This window comes from Microcaecilia unicolor, chromosome 4 (genome assembly GCF_901765095.1).
Source record: "Microcaecilia unicolor chromosome 4, aMicUni1.1, whole genome shotgun sequence".
NCBI lineage: Eukaryota > Metazoa > Chordata > Amphibia > Gymnophiona > Siphonopidae > Microcaecilia > Microcaecilia unicolor.
The window spans coordinates 139,935,628-139,956,096 of record NC_044034.1 but is presented as its reverse complement, the minus strand read 5'-3'; the positions used below and the strand labels follow the sequence as shown (position 1 = coordinate 139,956,096).

The following is a 20,469-nucleotide window of genomic DNA, read 5'->3' as shown; positions in this document are numbered from 1 at the left end:
AGCGTTGATGAGGAGGCCAGATGGGAATATGCAGGTACGCTTCCTTGATGTCCAAGGAAGCCAAGAACTCTCCTGCCTTCACTGCCGCTATAACAGAGCGGAGAGTCTCCATGCGAAAGTGCCGCACTTTCAAGGCCCGATTGACCCCTTTGAGGTCGAGGATAGGCCGGACAGAACCTCCTTTCTTTGGTACCACAAAGTAAATGGAGTAACGTCCCTTGCCAATCTGATTTTCTGGCACCGGAACGACCGCACCCAGGCGGATCAGGTTGTCCAAGGTCTGCTGCACTGCCACAGCTTTGACCGGAGACTTGCAGGGAGAAAGTACAAACCCGTCTCTTAAGGGCCGGCAGAACTCTAACTTGTAGCCGTCTCTGATGACTTCCAGCACCCAAGCGTCTGAAGTTACTTTGGTCCACTCACCCAGAAACGAGGACAGGCGTCCTCCAATCTGCACTGGGCCATGGACCAGGACCCCGTCATTGGGTATGAGACCCTGGGGGAGGACCGGAGGGCGTACCTCCGGGACGGCGGTCTCTGCGAAAGCAATGCTGCTTGGGGGAGAAGTTCCTTTTGAAGGAAGAGGGGGCAGAGGAGCCCAACTTGCCCGGGCGGTACCGACGGGCTTCTTGAAACCGTCCTCTCGAGATACCGGGGCGAGCACTGGCCCGAGCCCTGACCTCTGGTAACCTCTTGCCCTTAGACGTGCCGAGATCGGTCACGATTTTGTCCAGCTAGACCCCAAAGAGCAGCTTGCCTTTAAAAGGCAACTTAGCCAGGCGGGACTTAGAGGCGTGGTCCGCAGACCAATGTTTCAGCCAAAGCCAGCGCCGCGCAGAGACTGTCTGAGCCATACCTTTAGCCGAGGCTCTCAAGACATCATACAGTAAGTCTGCCAAATAAGCCAAGCCCGATTCCAGGGCCGGCCAGTCAGCCCTCAAGGAAGGATCTGAGGGGGAAGCCCGCTGCACAATCGTCAGGCACGCCCTGGCCACATAGGAGCCGCAAACTGAGGCCTGCAAACTTAAGGCAGCCGCCTCGAAGGACGACCTTAAAGCCACTTCCAATCTTCTGTCTTGGGCGTCCTTTAGTGCCGTGCCACCTTCCACCGGCAACGCTGTTTTCTTAGTCACCGCAGTGATTAAAGAATCCACGGTAGGCCAAAGAAAGGCCTCACGTTCACTTTCAGGCAAAGGATTGAGGCGGGACATAGCCCTAGCCACTTTGAGGCTCGCTTCCGGGACATCCCATTGAGCCGAAATTAAGGTGTGCATGGCATCATGCACGTGGAAGGTTCTAGGCGGGCACTTAGTCCCCAGCATAATGGCGGAGCCAACAGGGGCTGAGGGAGAGACGTCCTCCAGAGAGGAAATCTTCAAAATGCTCATGGCCTGCATTAACAGGTTGGGCAAATCCTCTGAGCGAAAGATCCGTGCTGCAGAGGGGTCATCCGCTCCATCCGAGCGGGAATCCGTCTCCTCCAAGGAATCCCCAAAGGACCGTTGGGAGAACCCAGATACGCTGCCCTCATCTACATCAGAGGAAACAGCATCCTCTAAGGCCTGGGCATCCACCCGAGGGCGTTTACTTCCGGGGGCCTCAACCCCTTTATCGGACAAGGGAGAAGGGGCAGCGTTCTGCATAAGGAAGGCCTGATGCAGCAGCAAAATAAACTCGGGGGAGAAACCCCCCAAACTGTGCAATTCAGCAGCCTGGGCCACAGCCCTAGATGCACCCTCAACCGGCGCTCGCAAGAGCGGGGGAGAACCATGCTGCGCATCCAAGATGGCGTCCGGCGCGACACTCCGCGAAGGAGCCGCGCGGGAAGAACGGCGCTTAACTTTAGCCGCTTTTTTGCCGTCGCCCAAATCAAGGGCGGCCATGGCATGAACGTCTCCCAGCTCAAGGGCGGCCCAAGAAGAAGCTGTCTGAGCAGAGTGGCCGGCCAAGATGGCGGAGGCGAGCAGCGGGGGATGGGCGTTTATGGCGGGAAAAACCGCCGCGCCGGAGGAAGACCCGGGACACTGACCGGCCTCCAAACTGACACCCAACAAGGGCGAATCAGACTTTAAAACCCCCGCATCCACGCTAGAAGCGCACACGCGGTCCGGGGAGCGATTCTTCGCGCCCTCGCCCTCCGACGCCATAGGCCACGTGGAGATCAATCGGGGAACCCCCTGCCCGCTATAAAAAGGTAAAAATTACCTGCTTCTCGCTCCGAGCTGTAACGACCTGGTGTCCCAGTGAGTAGCTGCAATAAACGTTTAAATAAACGTCGAAATAAACACCCTTAAGGACGTCCAAAATTTTTTTTTTTTTTTTTTTTAACGGAGCCAGCGGGAGGGGGGAGAAAAGGAGGGATCTGGCGCCACCAGGTTTGCACTTGCTCAAGAAGAGCCCTCAACCCCAGGCACTCAACAAAACCTAAAAATTAGGCTTGGAGGCCTAGCCAGAGCTGCTGCTGTGTGTGACCACCACCTGCTGAGATAGAGAACATACTGAGGAGTTTCCGGCAGCACATGACCACATATAGGGAGGCAAAAGTTTGCTCTCTATCTCCACCTGCTGGTAGATGGACACAACCCACCAGTCTATGGATTGATCAGCATGATGATATGGAACCACCGCTGGCCCAACGTGGGTGTCGATGGTAGTTCCACCTCCAGCTCGTGTCATTTCCAGTGGTAGCGGAAATATTTTTAAAATATTTCCTAATGGGGTTACCCGGCGGTAATTGCTGCCTCCCCCCCCCCCCCCCCCCCCCCCCCCCTCCCCACGAAATGGCTGCACAGCAAGTGCGAACTTACCACACGGCCATTTATTTTTCAGCCTTTTTACCTAATGCGGTAAAAGGGGGCCCTGGCACACAGCGAAACCAGCCGCTAGCGCAGGACCCCTTTAACTGCAGCTTAGTAAAAGGGCATAGGAAAACTCTTACCGCAAAATTAAAGGTACATATCACTGATGAAGAGAGAGAGGCTTAAGAGCATTCAAGTCGGACTGTATTTAACATTTATCTAAATAGAAACTATTATTAAATGTGAATAATGACCTTAAATTAAATAATACAAATATCCTTAAAGAATATGGAATATATTCCCTATATATTCCATATTTTAGTGTGACTTCACCTTATGTTAATAAACAACTGTAATAGTTTCAAGGGTGCTGATATATATTTTTTGGTTTTCATGAATTATAATGTGCTTAGTACATACCTGTAACTTGTTTCTAGAGATTTATATAATTAGCATGTACTATTACATAACCAGTTCGCATTACTTTAAAGACTGGGGAAGTATCATGTTGAACAGGGCTGAAAAATAGCTGGCTTATATTTATTTAATTTATAGTGTCCTATATTCTTAGCAGCAATCAATACTGTTTCTCATGTTTGGGGGTTTCTTGTAGGAGTTATGCACCCATCAGTTCTTGCAGCTGAGCTGAATCCACTGCAGGGCTATAGTGGGGAGTGTCTCTAGGAATATGGTGTCTCAGTTCTCAGCATGCTACATTATAGCAGAGTGATATTTTTATAGTGATTTTACTCCATATAGCTTTGTGCTGTTGTACAGTCTCTGAGGTCCATCAAGCACAAATGAGTTTTAAATTGTTGTTCTTTTGATTAATTAATTTATTTGGATTTATTTACCGCCTTTTCGAAGGAATTCACTCAAGGTGGTGTACAGCAAGAATAAGTCAAACATAATAAGCAATAAACAGTTACAGCAGTAAAAATATTCAAACAACAATACAAAGTAGGGCATAGTTTGCTACATTACAATGTCAACACAATACATAATAAAACATTTTCATAGACAGCCTAGGGTAAAAGCAAAGATGGAACATATAGATAGATAAGATAGAGTAACAGGAGTAAGAAAATAATGGGATTAATTTAAAGAAAGTTGCAAATGAGATCAGAAAGGTGCTTCTTAGATTTATTAGTAGATTTGTCCAATGTAGACACTAAAGGCTCGCGATTTGACAGGGAGAGGGAATTGGCCAGAATATTTCAGTGAAATATTGTGCCTTCCGAAGGGCCTCTTTTACTAAACCACGCTAGCAATTCCCAGCATGGCAAATCTGCCATAGCTCATTCAATGGGCTGTGTTGCATTTGTTGAGTGGGAATCACTAGTGCAATTTAGTAAAAGAGGTCCTAAATGTTTACAAATAAAAGGAGTACTTCTTGCTTTTCTTCCCCTTGATCATCTGCCAAATGAGACATATTTGTATGAAGGCAGCTACATGTGCTATTTGAACTATTGCATTTAACAGTTGAAAAATTAATATAATAACTTGTTTTCCTTCTTAGATTGCCTTTTGGAAGGATTATATTGCCAAAGTCCCTCACTCAAGCTCTGGTAAGTCTTGATGCTAATGGAACCAGTTGCTGCCTGACTTCCTGTTACCAGCTTTTTCTAGAGTAAACTGATGTGGTTGCCATGTTAGTCCATTTTAAAAGGCAATAAATAGAAATAAAACAAACCAGAGAAAAGAAAATAAGATGATACCTTTATTATTGGACTAACTGATGGAAGTGCAAATCAAATAGGGATAGTAAACCTCTCAAACTACCAATTCTCACAGCATGAGACCTCTGTACTGTCTAAAGGACTTTCATTCTGTCCTTCCAACAAACTAGATGAAATTCAACAATACTCAGACCTGGAAGAATTCTTTAGAAAACAGTGCTTGAAAGTACATTTCCACAAAAGAAAGACTCCCAACAGACTGGAACACAATTTTAAACAAAAGAGCACGTATTTCACCCCACAAGATTGGCAATGCAATAAATTAGACGACTACATAGAAAGTTGCAGACATAGGGTGAAATCACAACTTTCCAACAAACAAAAGAAAATTCTGTACAACCTGTCACCACCAGAAAGAGCAGCCATTAAAAAATCCTACAAAATAACCAAAACATTGGCATCAAACCTGCAGACAAAGGAGGCTCTGTAGTGATTATGGACACACAAAAATACACTAAAGGAGGACACAGACAGCTCTCAGACAACCAGGGCTTTTTTTGAGAGGGTACTTGGGGATACTGAGTGAGTACCAGCACATTTTCCGTTACCTGCTAAAATTGACCCATGATCCCCACGTTTTAATGAAAGAGCTCAGGCTCTACACACCAAATCTGCCTTATCATAGATTCTGTGACTGTGTGCAGAGGGACAGGCTATTGTGGGGTGGGTCCCTCAGTGATCACCCTATCCCTGAAGGGTGGCCTGGCGTTTGAGTACCGGCACCTTTTTTTGCTAGCAAAAATGCACTGTAGACAACACATACTATAGGAAACTGACTGAAGAACCCACGTAGGATTATGCAAAACAATTGAAAAATCTTATCAAAACACTTCTTCACTCAACACTTCCAGAGTAATTAAACTCTGGAATTCATTGCCAGAGAATGTAGTAAAAGCAGTTAGCTTAGTGGGGTTTAAGAAAGGTTTGGATAGCTTCCTAAAAGAAAAGTTAAAATGATGAAATATTTTGACACCCAAAATGCTCAAAACTCTGGCGCTGTTTCAAATAGTGCTGTAAAAATACCACCGGAACAGCGCAGAAGAACAATGGCCTAATTCTCAGCACTACTGACATGCAAATATAGGTGCTCATTGCGTTGAGCATTTTGGAGTTCAGTGGGAGGATTGTGCTTGGAGCATGTGCAGAAGAGTTCTATGGTAAGCTTGGCTCCTGTGCACATGCGTCTGGTAAAACCTGAACACGAAGCACACATTGGCGTCCGTTTTCTTTGGCCTAAATATAAGAGTTTTTAATTATTTTTGTTTGGATGGTTATATTTAGATGCAGGAAACAAGACGCAAGTGTGTGTTTTCACTTTGGGCAGTTTTAATTTTTTTTTTTTAGCATGGACGCTTTAAATTTAGATGCAGGAAACAGACGCCAATGTGTTCTTTCGCTTGAGTCTCCTGTTTCTCACGACCAGTGCTTAGGGGCTTGCATGGGCTTCCTTCTGCTTCCAAAAGCAATCAAAACAGGCAGATTTTACAGAGAGATTCATGAGAATCATAAGAAATCCTCTCTTCCAGCACCCTAATGCCTGCTCCAACTTGGTGTTATTATTTTGTTTTGTTACATTTGTACCCTGTGCTTTCCCACTCATGGCAGGCTCAATGTGGCTTACATGGGGCAATGGAGGGTTAAGTGACTTGCCCAGAGTCACAAGGAGCTGCCTGTGCCTGAAGTGGGAATTGAACTCAGTTCCTCAGGACCAAAGTCCACCACCCTAACCACTAGGCCACTCCTCCACTTGCTGTGGGCACTCTTTTCTAAGCATTGGGGAGAAATACAAAAAGACCTCATTAACATCAACTTGACTACATTAGCATGCTACTTGCATTGTTTGTCTGCATGCTCATTTGTTCCCGTGCTCCAGGTCTCTGAACATTCTGCGCAGGTAAATGTCGGCACTAGTATGACGCTAATGGCCTCTAGCGCATTAACATCGGGGCCCCTGTTTCTCACCTAACCCACCCCACCCTTTTCCTGTGAGACTGTCATTGGAATGCTTGTGTGTTTCAGTTATTATTAGCATTTGTATAGCGCTACCAGACGCACTTATATATTCTGATATTTGTCAAAATGTATTGTTAGTCAAAAAGAAACAAAAGTATCATCTTATTTTTTCTCTGTTTTGTTTTTATTTCTGTTTACCACTGGCTGTATCTAAAAACTGGTGAAGTTAAAATGCTTCACAAGGTCTCCCGGATGGCAAAAATAAGTGAAACAGAGACATTCTTGGAGCTGTCTTTAGTTTAGTGCGAATGGTATGGCTGCACCAGTCTCTTTACAGCCCTTTAGATGAAGAAGTACCAGTTGCTGGAAGTAGACTCAGTGGTGGTAAGAGGTGGGGAATATACCTGCCAATCCCTGCTCCCCGCCCTCCATTCCCACTTCATTCCATACGGGAGAGGGGAGCAGAGATTGGCAAAATCTTTTTCTTCTACCACCAACCCTCAGTCCAGCCTAGAAATGGTCCCGTATTTTCTCTGTGATTCTCAAGACTGAGTGTCTGTAAGTCATATAGAGCATTTAGCGTGGAGTTACTGTGGGTACAGTTCTCTGACAGGCTACCTATGGACTTTTATCACCTCAGAGAGGGAAAAGTGGGAGCCAGGCCTGAAATCCTAAAGACATACTTTTCCTCATTGTTATTGGCTGCTTTTGGAGGTACAGTATTTTGTTTCCCAGCAGTTTTATCTGCAGTTTACAAGAAATTCCAGATATCAACTGTGCCATGCATTTTGCTTCTTTTTTTTTTAGTAAGATAAATGTTGAATTCTCACATTATTCTACCATTTGTTTCTCTGTTTCCTTAAATAGTTCAAATTTGAGACCAGTAGTGATTTGATGCAGATGGTTAAAAAATGTCATTTTATGTAAATTAGCATGTAGAAATCTTACTAGTGCATGGCTCAAGTGATTGTCAGAAAGACAGCAGTGCACAATTTGCATCTTGCTATAAAGATCAAGATTGATGAGTAATATTTGGTTTCTTTTAAAAGACAGGTCACAGAAGGTTGACGCCATTAGACTTCTAACTGGCCTTGTTGCTGCTGGAGTATTTTTGGTTATACTCGCATTTCTGGGCTACTATTTCTTCACAAAGAGACACAGGACAAGAAGAGACCCAGGGTATGTAGTTACAAAGCAACAATGACTTTCTTATTTGCTGGGACTATGAATTTGTGGTTTGAATGTAACACCTAGGAATATTCCACTCAACTCCTAACTTATCTGTGTTTGCAAAATGGTTAAAGTTATGAGTACATGTAGTTCGCAGTGCATAACACAAGAACTAGGAGGCATTTAAAAAATGATCAGGCTTTGTGTATAAAAGAAACAAAACAACATAGTTCACACAAGCTAGAGTTACCCTTATTCTGAAGGCAAATAGTATAACTAGGTTCAAAAAGGAATTAGACAAATTCATAGAGCACAGATCAGTCACAAGCTGTTCAATGTAACTATCAGGGATGTCACCCTTGGTCAAAATGTCTCTAAACTGGAACTGTAGGAAACTGAAGTGTGTGACATTGAATAGACCATTGATCCTATCTACTGAACACACAAAGCTGGTAAAGGTTGACTTGGGGTAGTTTATGATAAATGCCAGGGCTTCCAGAAGTTGTGTTGTGCAGAGGCATGACTGGCTGGCCTCCTGAAGAAAGGAATTTTTGTATTAGCAAATTGTCCAGATAACAGAAGACATTTTTCCTTGTGAAGATGAGTAGCTGTGTACCACAGGGAGAGAAGACTTGTGGGCTCATTTTCGAAAGAGAAGGACATCCAAATCAGTATAATCGAAACCCGATTTAGGACATTTCCAACTGCAGTCCGTCGCAAGGACAGCCAAAGTTCAAGGGGGCATCAGAGGCATAGTGAAGGCAGGACTTGGGCATGCCTAACACTTGGACGTCCTTGACCCATAATCAAAAAAACAAGGACATCCCTGATGAACACTTGGACGTTTTCACCCGGACCTGTTTTTCTTACGACTAAGGCACAAAAAGGTGCCTGAAATGACCAGATGACCACCGAAGAGAATCAGGGATGACCTCCCATTAGTTCCCCATTGGTCAATAACCCCCTCCCACCCTCAAAAAACATCTTTCACAATATGTCGTGCCATCCTCAGATGTCATACTCAGGTCCATGACTGCGCATGCAGGTCCCTGGAGCAGTTTTAGTGGGTACTGCAGTGCACTTCAGACAGGCGGACCCAGGCCCATACCCCCCTACCTGTTACATCTGTGGAGGGAACAGCAAACTCTCCAAAACTCACCACAAACCCACTGTACCCATATATAGGTGCCCCCTTCACCCGTAAGGGCTATGGTAGTGGTGTACAGTTGTGGGTAAACCTCCCCGCTCCCCCCGTTTTCTATTTCTGTTGATGGCTCTCTCATTCTCCCTGTCTCCTCAGCTCGAAACCTTGGGGTCATCTTTGACTCTTCTCTCTCCTTCTCTGCTCATATCCAGCAGATTGCCAAGACCTGTGGTTTCTTTCTTTACAACATCCGTAAAATCCGCCCCTTTCTTTCCGAGCACTCTACCAAAACCCTCATCCACACCCTTGTCACCTCTCGTTTAGACTACTGCAATCTGCTTCTTGCTGGCCTCCCACTTAGTCACCTCTCCCCTCTCCAGTCGGTTCAAAACTCTGATGCCCGTCTCGTCTTCCGCCAGGGTCGCTTTACTCATACTACCCCTCTCCTCAAGACCCTTCACTGGCTCCCTATCCGTTTTCGCATCCTTTTCAAACTTCTTCTACTAACCTATAAATGTACTCACTCTGCTGCTCCCCAGTATCTCTCCACACTCGTCCTTCCCTACACCCCTTCCCGTGCACTCCGCTCCATGGATAAATCCTTATCTGTTCCCTTCTCCACTACTGCCAACTCCAGACTTCGCGCCTTCTGTCTTGCTGCACCCTACGCCTGGAATAAACTTCCTGAGCCCCTATGTCTTGCCCCATCCTTGGCCACCTTTAAATCTAGACTGAAAGCCTCCACCTACCCTCCTCTCTTCCTTCCCGTTCACATTAATTGATTTGATTTGCTTACTTTATTTATTTTTTGTCTATTAGATTGTAAGCTCTTTGAGCAGGGACTGTCTTTCTTCTATGTTTGTGCAGCGCTGCATACGCCTTGTAGCGCTATAGAAATGCTAAATAGTAGTAGTAGTAGTAGTAGGGTAGTGGGTTTTGGGGGGCTCAGCACACAAGGTAAGGAAGCTATGTTCCTGGGAGCAATTTATGAAGTCCACTGCAGTGCCCCCTAGGGTCAGAGGACCAGTGCACTACAAATTCTGGTTCCTCCCACAACCAAATGGCTTGCATTTGGCCAATTTTGACACGGACGTCTTTGGTTTCAAAAATCACCGAAAGTCAGAAACGTCCATGTCTAGGGACGACCAAATCTAAGGACGTCCAAATTTAAGGATTTGGACATCTCTGATGGTATTTTCAAAATGAAAGATGGACGTCCATCTTGTTTCGAAAATACGGGTTCCCCCACCCCTGGATTTCGCCATTTTGCAAGGACGTCCAAATCGCAACTTGGACGTCCCTTTTGAAAATGCCCCTTTTGATGTTGCTAAAACCCTGAATGTCAAAACTTGGCACTGGTATGAACTTTTTGTGAAGTGAAATGGATCAGGATGTGGGTGTAGGCATCTTTGAGATCAGAGCACATAATCAGCAGAATTAGAAAAGATTCAAAGAAGGTTAGGGCTTTTCAGCTTGGAAAAGAGATGGCTGAGGGAGGATATGATTGAGGTCTATAAAATCCTGAATGGTTTAGAACGAGTAAAAGTGAATCGATTTTTCACTGTTTCAAAAAGTACAAAGACCAGGGGACACTCAATGAAGTTACCTGGAAATACTTTTAAAACAAACAGGAGGAAATATTTTTTTCACTCAAAGAATAGATGTGGTAACAGTGGTCAGTTTATCTAGGTTTAAAAAAGGTTTGGACATGTTCCTGGAGGAAAAGTCCATAGTCTGTTACTGAGAAAGACATGGGGGAAGCCACTGCTTGCCCTGGGATCAGTAGCATAGAATGTTACTACTAATTGTGTTTCTACCAGGTACTTGTGACCTGGATTTTATACTGTTGGAAAGGGATAGTGGGCTAGATAGACCATTGCTCTGACCCAGTATGGCTATTCTTAACCAATGTTTGATATCCAGAAGGGGAAGAATAGGTGCTAATGAATTGATTTTTAATTGCACATGGTCACTCCCCTCCCCCCCCCCCCCCCCCCCCATGGGCACGACCCTATACTTGGCTCCCATGGTTCTTACTGGACCTCTGCAGATACTTACTCCTTGGGCTCTGAACACGGTGTTTTAGTTTCAGGGGAGCCTAAGGGACAAAATCCCTCCACTTTCCCTGACTAGAAGGGCCCTGCAAGGATCCAGCCCAGGAGCATCACCAAGCAAAAGCCCATAGACTATAGCTTGGTGCTGCAGTGGGATGAAGCACCTCCATGGACCCAGGCTCAGGAGGAAAGCCCTTAGACTCAAACACAGGAGTGCAGCCCATGGGTTGTACTCTGGGGAACTAGGCTAGACCTACTGCACCAGCCTAGACAACCATGTCATCTGCCAGAGGTAGAGAAATACTGGAGAGTTCCAGGGTGCAGTAGCTCTCATACCACTGGAAGAATTTAGTGTCTCTATCTCCATCTACTGGTAGGAAGATGTCATAACCCACTTGTGTGGACTGGTCAAGAAAGGATGATAAGGAATTCTGATCTCCTAACTTTTTGATGTCCCCAGTAAAATTTTGTTTACTCATAAGCTGTTCACTTATATGGAGATTGTTTTAATTTCAAGATGCTGAAGATTTTGAGATATGATTCTTCTAGACACAGAACTACATGTGCATGGGATCACATTTCTGGCAGCAGAATGATTTTGTTGTAATTGTTTAATAGTTTTGTTTTTATTTATTTTAAAGAGTAGTATTACAAACTGCTCAGATTTTAATTTTGATTGGCGATCTAGCAAATCAAACATATAAATGGCAAGTGACCGACTCACCTGCAAATGCGCAGTAGAGACTTCCCTCTCTGTCCCGCCCTCACGTCAAGACGTGATGATGTCAGAGGGCGGAACAAAGAGGGAAACGGAGTCGGAGTCACTGTCGGACGCTGCCGCTGGAGCCTGGAAACGAACATCGCGCGCACCAACCTCCCCCTCCCCCCCCATCCCCGCTCCCCTCCATATCGGGCCCCCTGCACTGACCTGACAGCGCCTCTCACCTCCGTGTGGAAGCGCTGCAGGCAGCAGCAGAGCGATCTGCTGCTGCCTGCAGCGCTTTCACACGGAGGTGAGAGGCGCTGTCAGGTCAGTGCAGGGGGCCCGGCACGGAGGGGGGAGGGAGCGGCGGCGAGGAGGGTAGCTGGAAATCTCGCCCGTTTTAACGGGCTTAACGGCTAGTAAAGATGTAACTTGAAACTGTATTTGTTTAATGTGAGCCATGGCTTTGCAGTGATACATTGTTTGTTGTTTCAGCCGTATGTGGAGCAACTCTGGATCTTTTATCTCCAGAAGACAAGACGATGTTTCTTTATCTCCCATTTCTCTGCCTTTGAGTGTGGAGGACTCTAGCCCACCTTCTTATGAACAAGCAATATTGTCAGCAGCAGCATATGATGTACCTCCACCACCTTACCCAGGGATTACAAAACATCTGAAGACTTTAAAAAAATCTATTTCCCTTCCTAACCCACAATCGCTCTAGCTTCTAAGGAGTGAGACTGTATCTGACTTAAAACAAGAAAATGTGGAGATGGAGCATGTTTTCCACTGTTGAACATTTATCAGTCTTCCACCAGGGGAACAGACCTGCAACTCTTGGATGAGAGGGGTAACTCAATAAAGAGAAAACCAATACTGCGTAGGTCAGATAATATATTACCATCCTTCACAGACTACTATACAGACCTGCTTCTTTGGACTACAGTAGCCACTCACCAACCTGCTAATGAAGCAAGGAAATATTCAAGGGCCCTTTCTTTGCCCTTCACATGCAAGTATCCAGTATGAGGATTCCCGGTGTTTTAAAAGGATGAGAGGAGATGGAGAGACACAAAAACAAGTTAGTGTTGCAGGATTACAGGCTATAAACTGAATTATTTACTGTTCACAACACTAGCAGATCCTCTTGCACAATGAGCCAAGCAAATCTGTTTAGAATAGAGCCAAGCAAACACACATTGTGTGTTATAAGTATTTCTGTTTATCACCTGTTTAGAATAATTACCAGTTTATTTGTTGACTAACTTCACCTTGTAAATGGAAACTGCCTCAGAGTGCCACAGCTCAGCTCTGTTTATTTTATATTGACAAAACTCAAACAACAAACTTTAATACATGAAAAACATTTTTATATCAAAAAATCTTTTTAAAAATTTATGAAAGAAGACACTAAAACAACCATTACAAATCATTTAAAGAATCATCAAGATAGAAAACGTATTTAGAATCTATGAAAAATATTAATTAAAAAAAGATTTGTCTATTGGAAAAACGGTATGATAAAGTTTAAAGATGAATCACACTACCCAAACATGTTGTTTGCCAGATAGTTCCAGCCACCAACATCCTACCAATACAATCCAGTTGATTTCTGAAAAGACTTGATGGTAGCAATCTAGCTACCCTGTGATCTGCTGTGTTATAAGGTTTATTCAGTCTCTCAACCCAGTTCTTACCACTGCTTTCCATATCTAACCCATTCACTTTCCAAGTTCTTCCACTGGTTTATTTTAGTCTCAAAAAACAAAGAGGAGGCATAAGCTTCAAACATGCAACAGTGAGAACCAGAGTAAGTATGTGAAATGTGAGTTAAAAATAACAATAGCAGAAAAAAAAACCAAAAGTACAAAGATAAGGCAGTGTCCTTTGAGGATATCTGCAGTTTTATTAAACTATGTGTGCCATCTTTGCACCTTGTTGGATGATCTTGGAGTTGAATATACCATATTTCTGCCGCTGACATTCACGGGTCTGTTTACGAAGTGAATGGGGGCCATGCCGGCACTAGTAAACCAGAGCGTCAGTTTTTTGTTCCAGTTCAGAATTCTATTGAGAGTACTTTGAATTCAATTAAAACACTTTTGGGATTTTTAAATTCTTGGACTTTTTTAAATAATAAATTTGAAATTTTGATTGCCAGTTGTATAATGATATCTGGGCTTCCAACCTACCTATGTGTGGAGGCATATAATATTCCAATTAAAGAGGAAGCTTGGAATCTGAGCATTGTGATGGAATGTTGTGTATGCATCTGCTCATTAAGGAAGTAATTTTATAAGGAGCCACATAGTTTCAAGTGCCCACTTATGTGTGTGAATGACATCGTATAAAATACTGACCAGCATTTAATTATTTTATTGGGATTTATTATTAACTGCCTTTCAGGGGCATTTTCGAAAGAGAAGGACGACCATCTTCCGACACAAATCAGGAGATGGGCGTCCTTTTCTCAAGGTCGCCCAAATCAGCATAATCGAAAGCCAATTTTGGGTGTCCTCAACTGCAGTCCGTCGCGGGGACAACCAAAGTTCACGGGGGCGTGTCAGGCGTAGCGAAGGTGGGACTGGGGTGTGCTTAAGAGATGGATGTCCTCGGCCAATAATGGAAAAAAGAAGGGCGTCCCTGACGAGCATTTGGTCGACTTTACTTGGTCCATTTTCTTCACGACCAAGCCTTGAAAAGGTACCCAAACTGACCAGATGACCACTGGAGGAAATCAGGGATGACCTCCCCTTACTCCCCCAGTGGTCACCAACCCCCTCCCACCCTAAATAAAAAAATTAAAAATTTTTTTTTTGCCAGCCTCAAATATCATACCCAGCTCCATGACAGCAGTATGCAGGTCCCGGGAGCATTTTTAGTGGGTGCAGTGCAGTTCAGGCAGGCGGACCCAGGCCCACCCCCCCCCTACCTGGTACACTTGTGCTGGTAAATGTGAGCCCTTCAAAACCCACCCGAAACCCACTGTACCCACATGTAGGGCTCAGCACCAAAGGTAAGGGAGCTATGCACCTGGGAGCAATTTGTGAAGTCCACTGCAGTGCCCCCTAGGGTGCCCGGTTGGTGTCCTGGCATGTGAGGGGACCAGTGCACTACGAATGCAGGCTCCTCCCACGACCAAATGGCTTGGATTTGGTCGTTTTTGAGATAGGCGTCCTCGGTTTCCATTATTGCCGAAAAACGGGGGCTTTCATCTCTAAGGTTGATCAACTCAACATTTAGGTTGACCATCTCTAAGGTTGAGCTAAATGTTGAGATTTGGGCGTCCCCGACCGTATTATCAAAATGAAAGATGGACGCCCATCTTGTTTCAATAATAGCGGCTTCCCCGTCCCTTTGCCGGGACGTCCTTAGAGATGGGCGTCCCCATTCGATTATGCCCCTCCACATGTTAAAATATGCAGGTTATTACATCACACATACTTTTACTGTGGCAGTACGTATGGGTAGTTTGGACTAAGTATGGGTGGTGTGAGCAAGTACGCATGTTGATTATAAAATACTTATAATTTACAAATGCATTTCTAAAAAGTAGACACATATTTACACTGGCTTTAAGGCTGGTGTAAGTGATTGCAACTTAAATCCAGTATTTTATAAAGAAAAGTAGGCTTAAAGTAGGTGGGTATTGACTGCCTTAAACTAGGCGCCCAGTTATAAAATTAATGTGCAGTAACATCTGGCACATGCCCACCATCCCTTGAAGATACCACACGGAAAGGTTCTTTAGTTAGTGTAGGTCTTAGCATGAGCTAATTGCTACAACACACTAAAACAGCCAGGCCCTGATGCTCAAAAATCCGGCACTGTTCCGAATAGGACTGTCAAAATACCGCCGGAACAGCACAGAACAATGCCCTAATGCTCAACGCTAATGACGTGCAAATATAGGCACAATTATAGTATTGAGCATCAGGGAGTTCAGTGGGAGGATTGTGCTTGGGCGCATGTGCAGAAGAGTTCCACGGTAAGCTCAGCTCCTGTGCGCATGAGCCTGGTAAAACCCGAACATGAAGCATACATTGGTGTCTGTTCTTCTGCCTAAATATAAGCCTTTTTAATTTTTTTTTTAGCTTGGACGCTTTAAATTTAGATGCAGGAAACAGATGCCAACGTATGCTTTTGCTTGGGTCTGCTGTTTCTCACGACCAGTGCTCAAGAGCTTGCACGGGCTTCCTTCTGCTTTCAAAAGCAATCAAAAATGGCAGGTTTTGCAGAAAGAATCATGAGAAATCCTCTCTTCCAACACCCTAACTCCTGCTCCAACCTGGCATTATATTTTGCAACGGTGCGGCAGTTTTGTTTCAGGCGCTCTTTTCTGAGCATTGGGGAGGAATAAAAATATGACCTCATTAACATGAGCTTGACTACATTAGCATGCTACTTGCTTTGTTCATCTGCATGCTCATTTGTTCCTACGCTCTGGCCTTCTGAACATTCTGTGCATGTAAATGCAGGCACTAGTACGGCACTAATGGCCTCTAGTGCCCTTGTTTTCTTTTGAGCATTGGGGCCCCAATGAGTTAAAAGCCCTGTGCTAACTGCTTAGCACAAGATGGGGCAGGAACTGGGCAGGGTATGGCAGAGATTGGGTGTGGACTGCACATGGAAATTAATTTGTGCTATCACTTGTGTGGTTAGTGCAGATGCACCTAACACCTCCATTAAATGCATCTATGCTAATTATGAATTAACACACGGTTAATGTATTTTTCTGTACGGTAACTGCAGGGAGACGTGCCCAGTCCAAGTTACTACACAGCCTTTGCACTTAACATATGTTAATTTTGACAGTTAATGTATAATAAATACAAAATTGTATGTCACTTTTTAGTAAACAGGTCCCTATGTTTTTTTTTGCTCATAGCGTAAAAACACAATGCCTCCTCTTGAGGAAGTAAGGTGTAGAGGCACTAAGTGGCTCTTTTACTACCTGGCAGTAGGGCCATCGCCGGATTTCTGCACAGGAAATAGGACCTAACACTGGGCTTGCTCGGGAGCCGGGCCATAGTTCCGGCTTCCAGCGTGCGCTGTTTTCGAGATGTATGCATTTTTTACGCATGTAAAACCATATATGCACGTTAACCATGTAAGTTCCTACAGTATCCCTATAGGTGCCTATACAGTTAGAGCGCGCACTAATTGTAGGCACGTTAAAAATGCTAACACGCTGTAGGGCGGGGAAATAGATGGGGGTGGGAGGGATTGGGTAGGATTTAGCAATAGAGGGGGGCTGTTGATAAGATGGGGGATGGGGGGGGGGAATTTTTTTTTTTCAATAAAAAGTTGAAGTTTCTACAGTTTATATTTAATTGTTGTACTGTGGCAGTAAATTGCACTACCTGGTTTTCATCTTGTCTGGACTACATTGTAAACATGCCAGTGTAAATATTGTATGTTGTCTAATGAGAATTTTCAATAAAAGACTTCTTACAAATAAAAAAAAAAATGCTAACACGCCTTAGTAAACAGGGCCCTAAGTTAGTCCAATAAAAAAGGGATCATCTTATTTTCGTTTCTATGTTTTGATTTATTTCTATTTAAAACGTAATTTGAAAAATAAAAAAATTGAAATAACTTATACTGTTATAAAATTGGACGGTGGAAGGTTTTCAGCCACTGATGGAAGTTACAGATGGAATACTTAATCCTTCTGTGATTAAACTGAAGCTTTTCCTTTCCACCTATGTTGAAGTCCTAAGAAGTGTTTTGCAATACTGAACATGTAATTAGTGAACTCTTTTTTTATTGTTGATACAGTTAAGAACAAGTAGCAGAAAATTCAAAGTCATCATCAAAGGTTTTCCAAATTCATAATTTTTTAGAAGAGGGTTAGCATATTGATTAAGTAAATATATTATTGATGTAACGTTTTGAGTACAATCATCCAGTGTTATAAAACAGGAAGTAACGTTCACATTAAAAAATTGATGTCCTTTTCAACTTAATTTTTGCACTTAGAAATTATAAAGAATAATTTTTAATAAAAGGGTTCCATATTTCCCCAAACTTTTTGATATTATCTTTCAAACAATATGTCAATTTGTCCTTTTTTACTGTATCAGACACAAGTTGTAGCCAGTGGCGTTCCTAGGGGGGCTGACACCCGGGGCGGATCGCCGATGTGCCCCGCCCCCCGGGTGCAGCGCCCCCCCGGAACAGCGCGACGCCCCCCCTGGCAAAAGAACCCCCCCTCGGGTGCACGCCGCTGGGGTGGGGGTGCTGCGCGCCTGCCGGCTCTTCGTTTTCATGCTCCCTCTGCCCCGGAACAGGAAGTAACCTGTTCCGGTGCAAAGGGAGCATGAAAACAAAGAGCCGACAGGCGTGCGGCACCCCCCCCCAGCGGCGTGCACCCGGGGCGGACTGCCCCACCGCCCCCCCTTGGTACGCCACTGGTTGTAGCCATTCTTCCTGAATGGGTGCCTATCCACGTTTCCAGTGTTTTGCTATTACACATCTAGCTGACAAATAAAGGGATTGAACTCGTTGTTTTCAGTGGAAAGACAAGGGATTGGGCCCCATCCTAATATTACTGTCTCTATTGTCATGGGATACTTGTTGTTTATGATTTTTAATATTGCTGTGTGAACTAAGATCCAAGTGTTTTTAAAGAACACACAGTCCCACCACATGTGATTAAAACTTCCTTCACACTTACAACCTTTTCAACATAAAGGGGATGATTCAGGTAGTCCTTTATGGATGATTTGAGGAGTTATATGTAGTCAATTTAGGGCCTCTTTTATCAAGCTGCGCTAGCGTTTCCTGCACTGCAATGCCAATGGAGCCCATTCACAGTGATTATGCAGGGCCCAATGTCAACGCTTGTGGAGCCGCTAGCGCAGTTTGATAGAAGAGGCACTAAGGGCTTCTTTTACAAAGCCATACTAGCAATAGACTTCCTCTCATTTACTACGCAGGAATTGCTGGTGCTGCTTTGTAAAAGAAGCCCTAAGATTTTTAGTTACTACTTATTCTACTCAGTGATATAGAACATTAGAAAGAATATAGCCATACACTTTCTGAAAAGGAATCATCCATATTTTTGTTGATATTCGTTTCCCATATACACATATAAGTGTGCATTATGGTAGTGTTTGAAATTTTGTATAAACACTGATACAATTTTACCAATATTGACTAATATTTTCAGCCGAGGAACTTTGACTCTCTAAAATCAAAGCAACACAACATATTGAGATCTCCAATTAATTGTGAAACATTACTTTTTGGGAAGTTACACCAACAGAAATTGATATCTCAATTGTATCAATGTTTATACAAAATTTCAAGAATTGTTATACTTTATTACAAAAATTCAATTAAATTTATTACCAAAAAGCCTTGCATGATGTACACATGCCAGGAGCGACGTCATGACACACTCAATGCGGAGAAGTGACCCACTAGAGCGCTCCGGGGTGGAGCCCATGCAACATAATCAAACCAGTAAGTGATGGATCTCTGTACTCAGAAAGAAGTGGACAACTAGAGCCAAGGAGGTTTTATGACAGGAGACAGTATGATGTCACAAAGTTGAAGCCGTCTTCCCCACGCAGTCTCTATATTTTGTGACCCCAAACATTCAAAGTCACTTTTGAAAATGATAGCAAACTTCTGAGGTTTATGACTGCCTATGTGTGTTATTTTATTTGAAAGCTTCCCATACATAAGCCAGGGAATTTTTATATTTTTTTACCTCTGGGGGGTGGGGAGTCTCCACAACTCGGCCCCGAGACTCAGGCAGAGCTGGGACCTTTTTTTTAAAGCTGCCCCCTAAGAAACCTGAGCCTCCCATGACTCCAAAAACAAGTCTGCCACTCTGGAGCGCCCACACCCCAGGACCCCCCAGAAATTAAAAACATCCCTCAGGTTACATTAGTCACCTTATTTTCTAACTCCTCTTACTTTACTACCTATCTATATGTTCCATCTTTGCTTATATCCTACACTGTCAATAAAAATGTTTTCTATTATGTATTGCGTTGACATTGAGCCCTGTTTACTAAGCAGCGTTATAGGTGCGTTAACATTTTTAATGCACGTTAACCATATACATGCGTACAATATGCCTATAGGTGCCTACATGGTTAGCACGCTAAAAACACTAATGCACCTTAGTAAACAGAGCCCATTGTAAGTAGTATACTACCAGTGATAACCACTACTTTCAACAAACAGCTTGAGTGCATGTATGAAAATATTATGCAAATGAGTTCTGAATAGAACAGTCAAGCTGGGAAGTTTTGAGGTCCTCTTAATAAAATTAAGAACTAATGCGCAGATAAAAAATATACCAAGAATAATTGGGGGCGCAGATTACAGGGAATGCGCGTATCGAATAATTTACAGAGCTTATTTTACGCAGGTACAACTATATAAATCAGGGGGTATAGAGACAGCGCTCTGTTTGAAATGTAATAGACATGACAATACTTTATACCATGCGATATGGGGGTGTGTAGTACTACAGAGATATTGGAGACAAATAGTTACTTACCTGTCACATGTTTTGGGTAGTAGAATAGCCATGAATCCACGACAGTTGATATTAGATTTGAAGGATGAACCTTTAAGACTCAATGCTGACAAAACATTATTATATCGAAAGTTATGTCTGGTGGCGAAAAAATGTATTATGCAATATTGGACTGTAGCCAGTTCACCACCTTACTGGCATTGGCGTAACAGGGTGCATCAGTTGTTAGTGTGGGAGGCGAAAGAAGTTAAAGGACAATACAAAAGGAAAATAAGGTTTCTTAAAATATGGGGTAGCTACCTGGAAAAAATGACACAGAGAGGCCGAAGTTTGGTCATTAATACTTTATAAAAGAACCACACATTACTACAATATTGGGATATATTAATTTGAGTTAGTCAAGGGGGG

The 20,469-nt window shown here is 43.8% G+C and overlaps 1 protein-coding gene across 3 annotated transcripts in view; it reads left to right on the top strand.

The window, feature by feature from the left end:
- Nucleotides 1-13,987, top strand: part of PRRG4 (proline rich and Gla domain 4) — a 29,297-nt gene extending 15,310 nt beyond the window's left edge. For all 3 annotated transcript variants that reach the window (XM_030200657.1, XM_030200654.1, XM_030200656.1), the window contains 3 exons: nt 4,318-4,366; nt 7,540-7,669; nt 12,057-13,987. In XM_030200657.1, coding sequence (XP_030056517.1) covers nt 4,318-4,366; nt 7,540-7,669; nt 12,057-12,285 — 408 coding nt within the window. In that variant the 3' untranslated portion in view covers nt 12,286-13,987. The remainder of the gene's footprint in view (nt 1-4,317; nt 4,367-7,539; nt 7,670-12,056) is intronic.
- Nucleotides 13,988-20,469: the final 6,482 nt, after the last annotated feature.